The 15,669-nt window shown below is 39.0% G+C and overlaps 2 protein-coding genes across 2 annotated transcripts in view; both read left to right on the top strand.

Moving 5' to 3' along the window:
• The window catches only part of LOC149131522 (uncharacterized), a 39,436-nt gene extending 27,856 nt beyond the window's left edge, over positions 1-11,580 (top strand). The window contains exon 3 of the mRNA XM_089338953.1: positions 11,289-11,580. Within this exon, the coding sequence (XP_089195079.1) occupies positions 11,289-11,351 (63 nt within the window). The 3' untranslated portion in view covers positions 11,352-11,580. The remainder of the gene's footprint in view (positions 1-11,288) is intronic.
• LOC106883545 (uncharacterized) lies at positions 4,090-13,688 on the top strand. The gene is made up of 3 exons (XM_089338956.1): positions 4,090-4,244; positions 11,356-11,648; positions 13,180-13,688. The coding sequence occupies exons 1-3, from the start codon at positions 4,214-4,216 to the stop codon at positions 13,318-13,320; spliced, it is 465 nt and encodes a 154-aa protein (XP_089195082.1). The 5' UTR covers positions 4,090-4,213; the 3' UTR covers positions 13,321-13,688.
• Positions 13,689-15,669: the final 1,981 nt, after the last annotated feature.

Raw genomic sequence — 15,669 nt, 5'->3', positions numbered from 1 at the left:
CTAATCCCCCCCCCCCCCAATTACAATGGATTACTATGTGTGGGGTTCAGTTGAGAAAGACACCAACTACTTTCTCTGCAACACCAAGGTCGAGTTTGTGGCCAAGATGAAGGCGGCGAGCTGGCAGAAACGTTACCCCACTGGGCGGAATGCGTAACAGTATTTCGTCTGTCGTTACGTTCAGAGTTCAAATTCCGCCGAGGTCGACTTTGCCTTTCATCCTTTCGAGGTCGATAAATTAAGTATCAGTTACGCACTGGGGTCGATGTAATCGACTTAATTCCTTTGTCTGTCCTTGTTTGTCCCCTCTATGTTAAGCCCCTTGTGGGCAATAAAGAAATAAGATGAAGGAAGTGTTCTAAGATCTTCCCAAGGACATACATAGAGAGGAACGCATGCACCGGGTCCCGGATCCATCTTAGGGCCGTGGTGGAAATTGAGGGTGATTACTTCGAGAAAACTGTTATCTCCCAGCCTTAATTTAGTTGGTATTTTTTGATTTTTTAAATTACTTTTATTTTTGGATGTGATATTTGGTTTTCTTTGTCAAACTGTCAAATTTAACCCGAACACTCTGAATTTACATGCACAGAATCACACATTTTTACCCCAGAAAACCACTTCAAAATATCCTTCAACGAGTGAATGATGAAACATACTAAATGTACTTCGTTTTTGTATCTGGTTTGCAAGATTTCTTTATGAGAATTCGTGTGTTGAAACTAATTTTGTTGTTTAGAAACGCAACAAAATACTAAATCTATTTATCTGAAAATATCGTTGTAAATACGGTTGCACCTTATGCGAGAGTACATCTTATGAGAGAGTACATCTTATGCTGGCAAATACGGTATTTTTTAAGGCGTGTGGAAGTTAGAATCGATGCAGTGATACAATCACCGCACCGATTCTGCTCACGTTATCAAAGCATGGGAGACAATATATCTGTATGTGTAGACACACAGTGGTTCCCCTTGCATTTGGTATCGGAAAAAGTAGTTACTGAGCCGTACTTTGTGACAGTTCTTCTGGCCTTTTAGGTTCTGAGTTCAAATTCCGTCATGGTCGACATTACTAATCGTCCTTTTGGAGTCGATAAAAAAAAAGATAAATTCATTAAACTGAGAGGTTTTTACCTCACACCACTAGCGCAGCTAGAATGTGTACCACCCGGGGCGACCCTTCTGTTTTCCGTCCCCGGACCCCACAAGAAATACAGGAGTGGCTGTGTGGTAAGTAGCTTGCTTACCAACCACATGGTCCCGGGTTCAATCCCACTGTGTGGCACCTTGAGCAAGTGTCTTCTACTATAGCCTCGGACCGACCTTGTGAGTGGATTTGGTAGAAGGAAACTGAAAGAAGCCTGTCGTATATATGTATATATATATATATATATATATATACATGTGTGTGTATATGTTTCTGTGTCTGTGTTTATCCCCCCACCCCAACCTCGCTTGACATCCGATGCTGGTGTGCTTACGTCCCCGTAACTTAGCGGTTCGGCAAAAGAGACCGATAGAATAAGTACTAGTCTTCCAAAGAATAAGTCCTGGGGTCGATTTGCTCGACTCAAGGCGGTGCTCCAGCATGGCCGCAGTCAAATGACTGAAACAAGTAAAAGAGTAAGAGTAAAAGAGATATTGCCTACAGCAATAGCCTACAACAGGATGAAAAGTGCCGCCCGGGGCGGACCGCCCCCCCCCCCCCCCCCCCGAGCTACACTAATGCCTCATCCTCCCTACTTACCGGAGTTATCATCATCAGATTTTCACTTATTCAGTCACTTGAACACTTTACTGGTCGTAAAACATTCAGAAGAAGGGTCTATGTAGAAACGGTAAACCAAACATTTTTCTCTTCTAAATTTGATTTTTTTTCTTTTCTCGAAGACTCAGAAAGATGGTTCCGAAGTAGGAAAAAGTTATTGCTAACGACGGTGATTATATTTTGAATGAATAAATATATTTATGATAAGTTTTGAAAGAATGTTGTTGTTATGGGAGGGTCATTACACCAATAATAATAATAATAACACACCCACATTGGTTCACCATCACTTCTTTATTGTTAGTCAATTAGTTAAATACCTAACCAACCAAACTATTCGATCGTTTGCTTAATGTGCTGGTTAAACAATCAATCGGTTGTTTATTCCTCATAGTTCTTTCGTCGCTACACGCGACCTTTTCAGTAACTCGCCTTCTCCCTTCAAGGTCTACTCTGTGAAAGAATATAAATTGTAAATATATTTATTAACGATGTTTCATACTAATTGGAACTTATTGCATGAAATGCAACATTACTCTTCCATACCCTTTGTAGGTTATAGGAAATTTGGTTACTATTTCTAGCAGATTGAACGACCACGTTCAAGCCTCCTTCCTCTTGTCGTCTGCTATTGTTTTTGTTTTTTTTTGTCTTTTACTTTTGGTCAGCATGGGAGAATTTGAAAACTTCCGGTAAGTTGAAGTCGGGCAAGTGAATATTCCGGAAGTCGATAGGGAAATGCGGAGATGGAAGCTGAATTATTAAAAAAAAAAAAAAGCAATAATTTTTCTTTTTTCAGAATTGGTATTCTTCGTATTTTTAAAAATGGAATTGGTGATGTCTGCCGAGGGTTATGTTTTAAAAAATTGAAGACAAATCTTTTTTTTAATGGGGTGCGGATAGTAGGTGCACAAGGCCAGTAATTTCGGAGGCAGAAGTAAGTCGATTACCATGAACATCAGTGTTTAACTGGTACTTAATTTTTAGACCTCGAAAGAAATGAAAGACAAAGTCGACCTCGGCGGAATCTGAATCCAGAAATACCGCTAAGCATTTTGATCGGCGTACTAACGAGGATGGAGTAAATATTGGTTTCACCTTTTGCCACAAGGGCAGCAATTTATGCGTGACCCCAGTGTTCAATTAGTACTTATTTTATCGAGCCCTACAGGATGGAAGGTAAAGTCGACCTCGGCGGAATTTGAATCTAGAACCGCTAAGCATTTTGATCGGCGTGCTAACGAGGATGAAGTAAATATTGGTTTTAACTTTTGCCAAAAGGGCAGCAATTTTGCGTGAGAAAATGAGTCAATTAGTACTTATTTTATCGAGCCCGAAATGGTGGAAGGTAAAGTCGACCTCAGCGGAATTTGAACTCAGAACGTAGCAACGGGTGAAATACTGCTACGCAGTTCGTCCAGCGCCCAAACGATTCTGCCAGCTCGCCGCCTTTAAGAATGTAGTAAATATTGCTTTTATTTTTGTTGCAAAATTGTGATCTCTGTTAGGGAAGAAGTAGAAATCTGAAGACATTTTTGAGAAAATCGCAAAAAAATGATCGGTGGAGTGAGCGTGTCCTACATGTTCCTTTGATTCGGTTCTGTTAATACAAAAGAAAAAATGGAATGGCCGTGGCTGGAATGCCTTAAACCAAAGACCTGCTGCATCGGAGTTAGGGTTAGAGACAGAGAGAGAGAGAGATGTGTGGTAGAGTAGCAGAGGAAGCATGAGAGAGAATGAAGTAAGAGATAGGTGCGGGGGGAGAGAAAACTAGAGATAGAAAGGAAAAATGCAAGGAGAGAGAAGGAAAAGTGAGAAAGGGAGAGAGAGAGAGAGGAAAGAGAAAGAAAGAAGGGAGAAAGTGGAATAAATAAAATGAAAGGGAGAAATAAAAAGGAGAAAATGGAAGAGAAAAGTGAGAGAAAAAGAAACGTGGCGAAGATAGAAAAAAAGCGAGAGGGAGTGAAGGCGAAGGAAATAGAGGAAGCGAGTAATACAAGGGAAATACAGAAAGCGGGAGAGAGGAAGCGAGAAAAAGGAAAAAAAATGAAAGCAAGTTAGAGAGAGAGAGAAAGAGGATGAGGCGAAAAATACAAAGGTAAGATAGGAAACAGAAAAAAAGAGAGGGAGAAATAACACAAAGGAAAATTGGGGAGTAAAAAATAAAAAGGGATGAGTGACAGAGAGAGGAAGCACAAATAACGAGAGAGAGAAAACAAAGAGACGGAGGGAGAGAGATAGAGAGAGAGAGACAAAGACAGAGTGGGAGAGAGAGAGAGACAAAGACAGAGTCAGAGAGAGAGAGATAGAGACAAAGACAGAGAGGGGGGAGTCTGACAGAGCACGAACCGATAGTGACGTGGGAGAGCCAAAGAAAAAAAAAAAACTTTGTCTCGTATGTGCACGTGACTATAAACGAGATTTACTCGAGACCTGAAGTATCATGTCTGATAACGAAGCTGTCGATGCCGGTGGTTCGTAAACATTTTCCTTTTACTATTCTCTCTTAAATTATTATTATGTTTCTGTTTAGCATTAGTATATATATTGTATATTAAATATTAAACCACGGCGACATAATAAGTCTATGGCTGTTTGTCGCTCTGTACACATATTAACGAAGGACAGCAACAAAGAGTTTCATGGTCATACTTAGCTTTAAGTATGGTCTTTAATGTTTTAATACTGAAGCTAGAAATAATGCGTTGGCAGAAGAAGAAGAAGAAGAAAGATAAAAAAGTATAGTTGATCATATGAACCCTAATAATTCACTGGTATATTATTTTATATAAAAATATAAAAGACATCATTGACCTCAACAGGATTCGAACCCAGAACTTAAAGGGAGGTAACCGATCAAGCATAACGGACTTGTTCTCCGTTGTCCTCCTAAACCCGAAAAAAATTTTTCTAGCATAGTCAGAAGCCCTGAAATTTACAGTAGCGGCTTGGATAGTTGATTAAAACAATTATAGTACTTTATTACTTTTTGTTCGATTCCCCGAGAGATGAAAGTCAGAGCTGACTCGTGTGGGATTTGAACTCGGACTTAAGGGACGTAACTAAAAAACAAAACAAAAGCCTTTTGTTTATTGTATGAGTAGAGTCTAGCTATTTTGCAGAATCCACATTTATATCCTAAATAGTCAGGATTAACATAATATAATAATAATTATAATTCTTTCTACTAGAGCAGTGGCTCCCAACCTTTTCACTACAAAGGATCCCTTTTATTTAAATGAATTTTCTCACGGACCCCAGGATATTGAAAAGGTCTTTCAGTTTAACATTTCACAGATCCTCAATACTACCTTTGCAGACCACAAGTTGGGAACCACTGTACTAGAAGCACAAGCCCTGAGATTTTGTGGGACGAGGGTGGGGGAGGGGTTGTCGATTTCACCGACCCCTGCACTCAACTGGTATTTGTTTTATCGACCCTGAAATGATGAAAGGCAAAGTCAACATCGGCGGAAATTGTACGCAAAAAAAACGTAAAGACGAACGAAATACTGCTAAGCATTTTGTCTGACGTTAACGATTCTTATTTCTTTATTGCCTACAAGGGGCTAAACATAGAGGGGACAAACAAAGGAATTAAATCGATTACATCGACCCCAATGCGTAACTGGTACTTTATTTATCGACCCTGAAAGGATGAAAGGCAAAGTCGACCTCGGCGGAATTTGAACTCAGAACGTAACGGCAGACGAAATACCTCTTAGTATTTCGCCTGGCGTTCTAACGGTTCTGCCAACTCACCACATTAATATCCTCGAAAACCATCTGGTTTTAGTGGTTTTCACAGAAACTCGCTATGTCGCTAGTATCGATGACAATAATAATAATAAAGATCAACCCTTATTGATTTCTGATTAAAACAGAGAAGGGTTAATCGATTATGTCGATCGATGCCCCAGCACTTGACGACTGTCACTTTATTTTATCGAACCTCGGACGGATGCCTGAAAGGCTAAGTTGAGGTCAGCGTGATTTGAACATAAAGAGCCGGTAAAAAGATACCGCAAAGCATTTTTTCCCCAAAGCTCTAATGATTCGACCGGCTCATTCCTCGAATTCTGTACATAAGGTTTCGAACCCCCTATGGTGATCTTTCATTCTGAAGATGCTTCTAAAATTCTTTTCACGTTTAGGGATGATGGAAGTCAGTACTTCACTGGGGCTTCATTTCATCGATCCCTTTACAAGTTACATGCACGTTTCCTTGGTGTTAACCACCTCCAAATTATGTACATCTTTCTAACATGTTTTTATTGATGACACGAAACCTCCACAATTGTTGATAAAAAATAATAATAATAATCGTAGAAATGTGAGTTGACATCAGTAAATTACTGGATAGTTTTTTTGTATATCGACACTTCGAAGGTACGAAAAATAAGAGAGGACCGATCAATCATTGAATGAGGCTGTGGGTTCAGAATGGAGAATGACGCAACGAGTAATTATGACTGTCATGCGTACACATATGCTCACCTTACACACACATACTGACTTACATAACGAGACTAATTACATATTTATGTAACTTCGTTGGTGTGTGTGCAGATAAATATATAATCCCCGGTGTATTAATAGAAGAAAGACAGAAGATTAAAAAGGCAATGAAACTACGAATGTACTTTACACTGCCTGTTGTGTTGTATAATTTCTTAATAACCAGCTCCCAGACGGTCTCATCCATGGACAACATTAAGCATAGCAATTATAATTTTAAAACGGAAGGAAGCAAGCTGGACATGGAACTGTTAGTAAATTCCTGATAACTTACACTAGTCTACGTAGAAGGTTAAGAGAAAAGGGAGCAGATATTTATTAAATATGTAATAATATTCAGACAACACTAGCCCATTCATCATATGCAGTAGCTGTTTTTTAGTTAGATATACTCTAAAAATAGCTGTACAATTTCAGTGTTGTGATAAAGAACGTTCTAGACAGTGTTTTAATTATCTTAAAAGACATATGTAGACAATTAGTGGGCATTGTCGGTTTGGTACCGGAAGACATTATAAGGGACATAACTATTGCATAGAAGAGTTTTTTTTATAACAATTGGTAACTTACATACATATATATGTATAAATAATATATGAGTATATGCATATATGTGTACATGTATGTACATACCTTCATGTGCATATAGATGCATATCTGGGTACATGACGTTGCAAAAAAACATGGACAAAATGATAGACAAGGTACAGAAAACACACAGGCCACATAGAGAACATTTCCTTCATCAGCTATATATATATATATATATATATATATATATATATATATATATATATACCATACCCTACCTGTCATGGCTGTGTTTTCCCTCTGGATATCAACTATAAAAGTTCAAGCAAAACACTTACTGTGTCAATATCACCCACCAATGAAGATCTATAAAATCTGTGAGCATGCTTTCCCTTTTTTCGATCAGAATATCGAAAATTAGCCCCCAAACTCTGTCATTCTGCCCAGCTACAGCTTCGTTAGTTGAATTGTATTTTGTGTCAATAAAATTGACCACTCTAGTGGTCAATTTTATTGACACAAGAGTGGAGAGACAAGCCAAGTTGACCCTTGCTGTGTATGAACTGGAGAGCTGGGGGGTTTGACTGACTGAATCCACCCCTGATTCTATGCCACAAACTTTCTGTTTAAAAGTGATCAAAATTTCATGTTAATTTATATCCCAATTAACTAAATTCTTCTAGTCTAACAAAAACATAGTAAGAAAAGGATTCATGTGTTAGATTATCTTTATGATAAAGAAAACCCTTGGTCACTTTCAGACTACTGTATATATTATAAGATGTGATTATATAGTTATATGCTATATAATGTGTGTACATATGGTGTGTGTTGTTTTTTTTTTCTTTTTTGTATACTATATATATGTGTGTGTTTTATATAAATTCATATAAAATATATTTGAGGCATATTCATCTATAACAGGGAAATGTATTTGTGATAAATTGATCCATGAAATTAAGCTCTTATGTCTTAGGTTTACACACACATGTATACATACATGTGTAAATATAATATATATACATGAGCTATAATGTACATTTATATATACATTTTACCTTATTTATATACAGATGCATTTGTGTGCAAGTGTGTATATATGTCTATCTGCTTGCTTGTATATATATATATATATATATATATATATATATATATACTCTCTGAGTGGTTGGCGTTAGGAAGGGCATCCAGCTGTAGAAACTCTGCCAAATTAGATTGGAGCCTGGTGTTGCCATCCGGTTTCACCAGTCCTCAGTCAAATCGTCCAACCCATGCTAGCATGGAAAGCGGACGTTAAACGATGATGATGATGATGATGATATATATATTTGCATGCATGTGTGTGTCTGTGTGTATGTATACATATATATATATATATATATATATATATATATATATATATATATATATATCTGCATGCATGTGTGTGTATGTATACATATATATATATATAGATATATAGATATATATTTAGTCAACTCTGTTTTTGTGAGTTTCCTCATTGATTCAAAACTGTCGCTTGATTCTGCTGCTGTTTTGTGGGGGCAGGAATGTTCTCTGGTTCTGTAGTTATATAGTAAAGGAAAAATGCTGTAAAAACACAGAATTGGGAGAACACTATGTAGCAATGAAATTAAGCTTCAACTTCAAATCATTGAATAACTCAACTATAGCTATAGGTATTGAGTACTTTATTTTTGTAAATCCAAAAATGTATGCATGTATATACAAGTATAGCTCTGTGCATATATATATATGTATGTGTTTTTGTATCTTATATATGAAATGTATTTTTCTGTTTTTATTGCATTGTAACTCTTACTATTTTTTGCTCCTGTCGATGGCCACTGTCTCAGAACTTTAATAACTGTTTTCTTCATGTAATTGCTTCACTAAATTTGTCTTTTAATTCTCTCATCTCAACATTTATGCATCACACACACACACACACACACACAAACACTCACCTACACTCACACAAGCATATACGAACTCATGAAAATATTCTACAGATGGATGCAGATGTGGGCATGTGGTCAAGAGGTTTTTCTTTGCAACTGCATGGGTCCGCATTCAATCCCATTGTCTGGCACCTTGGACAAATGCTTTTCTTCCATAGCCTTGTGTGAACCCAATTTTTGTATAAACGGCTTCAAAGGATCAAGGCACTTTCCAAGGCATAGGCTCATAAGGCTGGTTTCCCAGATTCTTTGGCATATATATTCCCCCTGGATGGGACACCAGTCCATCGTGGGATGTTAATGACTTAAGATCAGGGCTGGCACCACTAGGAAGCGTGGGACCCAATTAGAGAATTGTCTGTGGGACTCTCTACTCCCAAAAGCTGAAGATTGATCTTTTATGCTTCACGTAATACTCCAGCCCCAACCAAGAAGCATTGAGGGCTTGAAGTTCCACCATTAGCCACAATGATATACTAAAATTCTTCATAGCATTCAAGCATGTGCACTTGGGCCCTCTCTTGGTGTAGGGCCCAGATTAAACAAATATGTCTAATTGGCTTAAAACTGGCCTGCTTGACTGAGTTTTCATTTCTCAGCTTTTCTCCCACCCCATCCCCACCTGTCCCTCACCCCCTACAAAGGTTCTTGATGCTGTCCTTCCTCTTTCCACTAAGTTATGATTTTATAAGCTTAATAATATCATTTAACTTCCCATATAACACACTTCCAAATTTAACCTGTTAGCTTTCAGATTATTATGTCTGATGTAATGCTTATCTATTCACATTTGTTTTGAATTAATCATGCATTATCTCATAGCTTTGGGATTTCAATGACATGATTATTTATTTTTAGAATGGCATTGTAAGGTAGGTGTGAGAGGCCAGATCTGGCTTGTTTGAGTTTAAAAGATACAGAATATTTTGGCCTGAGGTGGCCAGTTTAAATGCTAAAAGGTTAAATGTAATTATAATAATTATACATATATATACCGCCTGACTGGCCTTGTAGGGTTTTCAAGCGAGATCGTTGCCAGTGCCCCTGGACTGGCTCTTGTGCGGGTGGCACATAAAAGACACCATTTCGAGCGTGGCCGTTTTCGTGCGGGTGACATGTAAAAGCACCCACTACACTCCCTGAGTGGTTGGCGTTAGGAAGGGCATCCAGCTGTAGAAACTCTGCCAAATTAGATTGGAGCCTGGGGTTGCCATCCGGTTTCACCAGTCCTCAGTCAAATCGTCCAACCCATGCCAGCATGGAAGGCGGACGTTAAACGATGATGATGATAATTATTTTTGTGTATCAAAGGGCATTATGTTGGAATTGGGGTGGCGGGGACAAGTCCTTCTCATTCAAATTTATAGCAGATTGTATCTTATCATGATACATGTATACAGCCAATTAGACTGTTCATAGAACTCAGATGCAATGGGTCAGCGATGCTTTCTGCTGATTTCTGTACTTGTTTACAAAGAGACGGACTAGGAACTATTGAGAGTTAAGCACAGCTTACAGGGAAACTGCTGCAGGGTGCACCACCTCATGGTTCTCATTTACAGTTAAATGATTCGAACCATTAACTTTTAAATCAACAATATACGTAGATATCACATATGCCCCTCTTGCTACTGATATGACTGTATCAATAGTGAGATATGATTGTAAAGAAAATAAATCGCATTCTTTCCACTTAGTCCCAAACTTGTCCATCTCACTACTGGTGTGGGATTATATCACTTGTAGATGTGTCTATAAAAAGGCAAAAAAAAAAAAGAAACTATTTTCTTTTTCTTTTATTCTTTTATTTGTTTCAGTCATTTGACTGCGGCCATGCTGGAGCACCACCTTTAGTCGAGCAAATCAACCCCGGGACTTATTCTTTGGAAGCCTAGTACTTATTCTATCGGTCTCTTTTGCCGAACCGCTAAGTGACGGGGATGTAAGCACACCAGCATCGGTTGTCAAGCAATGCTAGGGGTCAAACACAGACACACAAACATATACACACACACATACATACATATATATACATATATATATGACGGGCTTCTTTCAGTTTCCGTCTACCAAATCCACTCACAAGGCTTTGGTCGGCCCGAGGCTATAGTAGAAGACACTTGCCCAAGGTGCTACGCAGTGGGACTGAACCCGGAACCATGTGGTTGGTAAGCAAGCTACTTACCACACAGCCACTCCTGCGCCTATATTAAATTCTCCACACTTAGTCCCAAATTTATCCAACTAGCTACACTGGTGTGACTATATCGGTAGTAGATGTGGCTCTAAATAAAACTGGTATGATACACACAGACACACACATGCACATACGCCCAATATGTTTGCCGGTCAGTGTTTCCGTCATGCCATTTTAATAATGGTAAGCTAAGAACCTGCTCCTAATGCCTAAAGTCACCCTGCTATTTCCTATTCTCTTGCAATCTGGTGATCAGAAACATTTTCTTTCAAGTGTTGCTTACTCTTCTTTTTATTCTTTACGTTCCACAGTGGCTGTCATTCGGTGTAATCCATATGACAAGTGTTTCACATTTCCCAGTACTTTCAAATTAACCAGGAACGGCCATCACCTGCGAGGAGGGGGAGGTGGGAGAAGAAGACACAGTGTCGTTGAGTGGTGCGGCGATGCCAGACGAATGCCGGACAGCAGATAAGCGCAAGGCTGACCCAGCGACGGAAGACGACGACGAAGATGACACCAACAACCACGAAGGCAAGCCAGAGTTAAAAAAGAAATTCATCATGTGCCCGTCTCTCCGAAATGAAGAAGCCAAATATATGATTAAGTCTGAAGATGAGCTGAAACAGTCTCAGAAATCAGCGCCAATCAAAATGTCACTAAATACACAGGTTAGCTTTCTTCTTCCTTCCTTCCTCTTCTTTCTTTCTTTGACTTGTTCTCCTTCTTTAACCATTTAGCATTCAGATTACTCTTTCAAATGTAATGCTTATTTAGTCATAATTTTAAATTAATCATGAATTATCTCATAGCCTTGAGATTTCAATCATATGATTACTCTTTTACTCGTTTACTTGTTTCAGTCATTTGACTGTGGCCATGCTGGAGCACCGCCTTTAGTTGAGCAAATCGACCCCAGGACTTATTCTTTGGAAGCCTAGTACTTATTCTATTGGTCTCCTTTTGCCGGACCGCTATGTTACGGGGACGTAAACACACCAGCATTGGTTGTCAAGCGATGTTGGGGGGGACAAACACACAAATATATATATATATATATATATACATATACATATATACGACGGGCTTCTTTCAGTTTTCCGTCCACCAAATCCACTCACAAGGCTTTGGTCGGCCCGAGGCTATAGTAGAAGACACTTGCCCAAGGTGCCATGCAGTGGGAATGAACCCGGAACCATGTGGTTGGTAAGCAAGCTACTTACCACACAGCCACTCCTGCGCCTATTTTTAGAATAAAAATGTAGGGTAGGTTTGAGAAGCCGGTTCTGGTCAGTTTGAACCTAAAGCAGATAGAATATTTGGGCTGGATATGGCCACTTTGATTACTAAAGGATTAATGCACAGTTTAGCTTTCTGTACTTCATCTTTAACCCATTTGATATCAAACCGCCTGAAACTGCCCATGGATCTGTGATGCAAATTTGACATCAAACCGCCTGAAACTGCCCATGGATCTGTGATGCAAATTTGATATCAAACCGCTTGAAACTGCCCATGGATCTGTGATGCAAATTCACCGTTTTAAAGTTAATAAAATTATAACCTTCCATCGAAATTGCTTGTAAAATTTTGTTCCAAACACCCGGCAAAGTTATTTTATTAAATTCTTCATTATTTTCAAAATTAATTGAAACACGAAACTCAGATTGCGAAGACCTGTTGGGGCAAGCGAAAGCGAAATCGTGATGGCACATGTAAAGACATTCGTGCGAGATCGTTGCCAGTGCCCCTGGACTGGCACTTGTGCGGGTGGCACGTAAAATACACCATTTTGAGCATGGCTGTTGCTAGTACTGCCTGACTGGCCCTTGTGCCAGTGGCATGTAAAAGCACCCACTACACTCTCAGAGTGGTTGGCGTTAGGAAGGGCATCCAGCTGTAGAAACTCCGCCAGATCAGATTGGAGCCTGGTGTAGCCATCTGGTTCGCCAGTCCTCATTCAAATCGTCCAACCCATAATAGCATGGAAAGCGGACGTTAAACGATGATGATGATGATGAAAAGCAGTGTATTTCAACAGATATATGGTAATAGAAAGGTTAATGTACTGATTAGCTTTGTTCTTTGTCTTGTTTCTTCCTCTTTGACTCCTTTTTTCTTCATCTTCTGCCCTCTTTATCTCCTTCCTTCGTCCCGATTTCCTTCATTTCTACATTAAACTATTTCTTTCTTTAATTTCAGAAAAAGTCTGAGATAAAAGCACCAGTCATCAGGAAAAGTGCAGCTGTTGCTAAAGCATTTAACCCCGATGAAGAGGTGGGTAACAAACCCTTATACATAAGCAATATTTGGGGTGGAGAGGTGACTTTTTTCACTTTGTAACTGACACACCAACATTTGGGGAGTATGATGCTGTAACTTCTTTTGACCCTGAAGAAGAGGGCAGTACGCTGGCAGAAACGTTAGCACACCGGGCGAAATGCTTAGCGGTATTTCGTCTGCTGTTACGTTCTGAGTTCAAATTCCGCCGAGGTCGACTTTGCCTTTCATCCTTTCGAGGTCGATAAATTAAGTACCAGTTATGCACAGGGGTCGATGTAATCGTCTTAACCCCTTTGTTTGTCCCCCTCTATGTTTAGCCCCTTGTGGGCAATAAAGAAATTGAAGAGGGCAGTAACAAACCCTTATATAGGCAGTACTTGACATTTATATCAGGTCATCCCATAAATTCTGTCCGATTTTACCTTTTTTAAAATTGAATGAAATTTAATAGTATTTTAGAATGTCTAATGGAATTAAAAATTATTTTTATGCATTTGTGTATATTTAAACTAATTAAATATTATTTTACAGAATAATAGAATTAAAGTTTCTTTGATTAAAACCCTTTCTAACATGGAAGTATCCAAAGTGCATTTAAGGCACATAATGCTTTATGAGTACAAAACAGGAAACTCTGCAGCCGAAGCAACTCGAAACATACACTCAGTTTATGGGAAAGAATGCTTGAATGAAAGAACTTGCAGAAGATGGTTTGCAAAATTCAGAAGTGGAGATTTCAGACTTGAAGATGAAGATCGAACAGGACGTCCAGTTGAGTTTGATGATAAGCTCCTTGAGGCATTACTTGAAGAAAATCCTGCATTATCAGTTGAAGAAATGGCAATAAAGCTTAGTTCAAACCATACAACTGTTCATCGTCATCTTCAACAATTTGGAAAGGTTCCTAAACTTGGAAAATGAGTACCTCATGAATTGTTCGAAAGCAACCACAAATCCAGAGTTGACATCTGCTCTTCTCTCCATTCTTGCGAACTTATTTCACCATTTATTGGATAGACTTTTGACTGGTGACGAAAAATGGATCTTCTTTCGAAATGTTAAACGTCGTAAACAGTGGCTTGGTAAAAGGGAAAAAGCTCAACCACAACCGAGAAGGGAACTTCATGGAAAAAAGGTTCTTCCCTCTATCAGGTGGGATGCCAAAGGAGTAATTCACTTTGAATTGTTACCACCAAATGCAACAATCAATGCTCAAGTCTACTGTCAGCAATTAGAGCGTTTGAACCAAGCTTTGAAGAAAAAAAGACCCGCTTTAGTGAATCGAAAAGGAGTGATGTTTCATCAGGGCAATGCGCGACCCCACACTGCAAAGATCACATCACAGAAGATGGAAGAGCTTGGTTGGGAAAAAATTCCTCATCCACCTTATTCTCCCGACCTTGCTCCTTCAAACTACCAGTTGTTTCGTAGTTTACAGAATCATTTGGGGGACATAACTTTCGAAAGCCAGGAGGAGGTCGAAACTGACAATTCAGAGTTCTTCGCTTTGAAACGAAAAGAGTTTTACATTAATGGGATTAAAAAACTTGTAAATAGATGGAAGGAAGTCATAGATAATCAGGGAAAGTACATTGATGATTAAATTTCAATTAAATATAACATTTGATCACTTGTTTTCTGTCTTCAAAATTCGGACAGAACTTATGAGATGACTTGATAGTAAAAGTGTTGCTGTGTTAAAAGGTTCCTTTCACAATAATGTGGTTTCAGGTTCAATCCCACTATGCAGTACCTTGGGTAAGTGTCTTCTGCCATGACCCCAGACCAGCTAAAGTTTTGTGAGTGGATTTGATAGATGGAAACTGAAAGAAGCCCATTATGAGTGTGTGTGTGTGTGTATATATATATATATATATACACACACACACACACACACACATACACACACACACACACACACACACATACACACACAAAAAACCTACATTTATATCTACATATGTATAGAGGTACAGGCATGGCTGTGTGGTTAAGAAGCTAGCTTCCCAACCATGTGATCTGGGGTTCAGTCTCACTGCGCACCACCTTGGGTAAGTGTCTTCTCCTATAGCCCCGAGGAGATCAAAGCCTTGCCAGTGGATTTGATTGACAGGAAACAGAAACTAAAAGATGTCTGTTGTGTGTGTGTGTATGTTTGTATATATCTGTGTGCCTCTTTGTCATGAATTCAGCTAATGGTGATGTCCTATTTCCAATCTTGTCTTAGCCATGGAGGAATATTACCTTTGCTTGGAAGCAGGTGAGTGTTGTTGGTATTGGGAAGGGCAACTGGTTGTTGATAATCTACCTCGGTGAATTCCATCTGACTCATGCAAGCGTGGAAATGTGGAAGTTAAAACTATCTTTTACTTATTTTGATCATTAGACAGCAGTACCCCAGTATGGGGC

This window comes from Octopus bimaculoides, chromosome 21, assembly GCF_046866305.1.
Source record: "Octopus bimaculoides isolate indiv1 chromosome 21, ASM4686630v1, whole genome shotgun sequence".
In the NCBI taxonomy this organism is placed as follows: Eukaryota; Metazoa; Mollusca; class Cephalopoda; order Octopoda; family Octopodidae; genus Octopus; species Octopus bimaculoides.
Note: the sequence above shows the minus strand (reverse complement) of the source record. Positions and strands in the feature narration are given on the sequence as shown.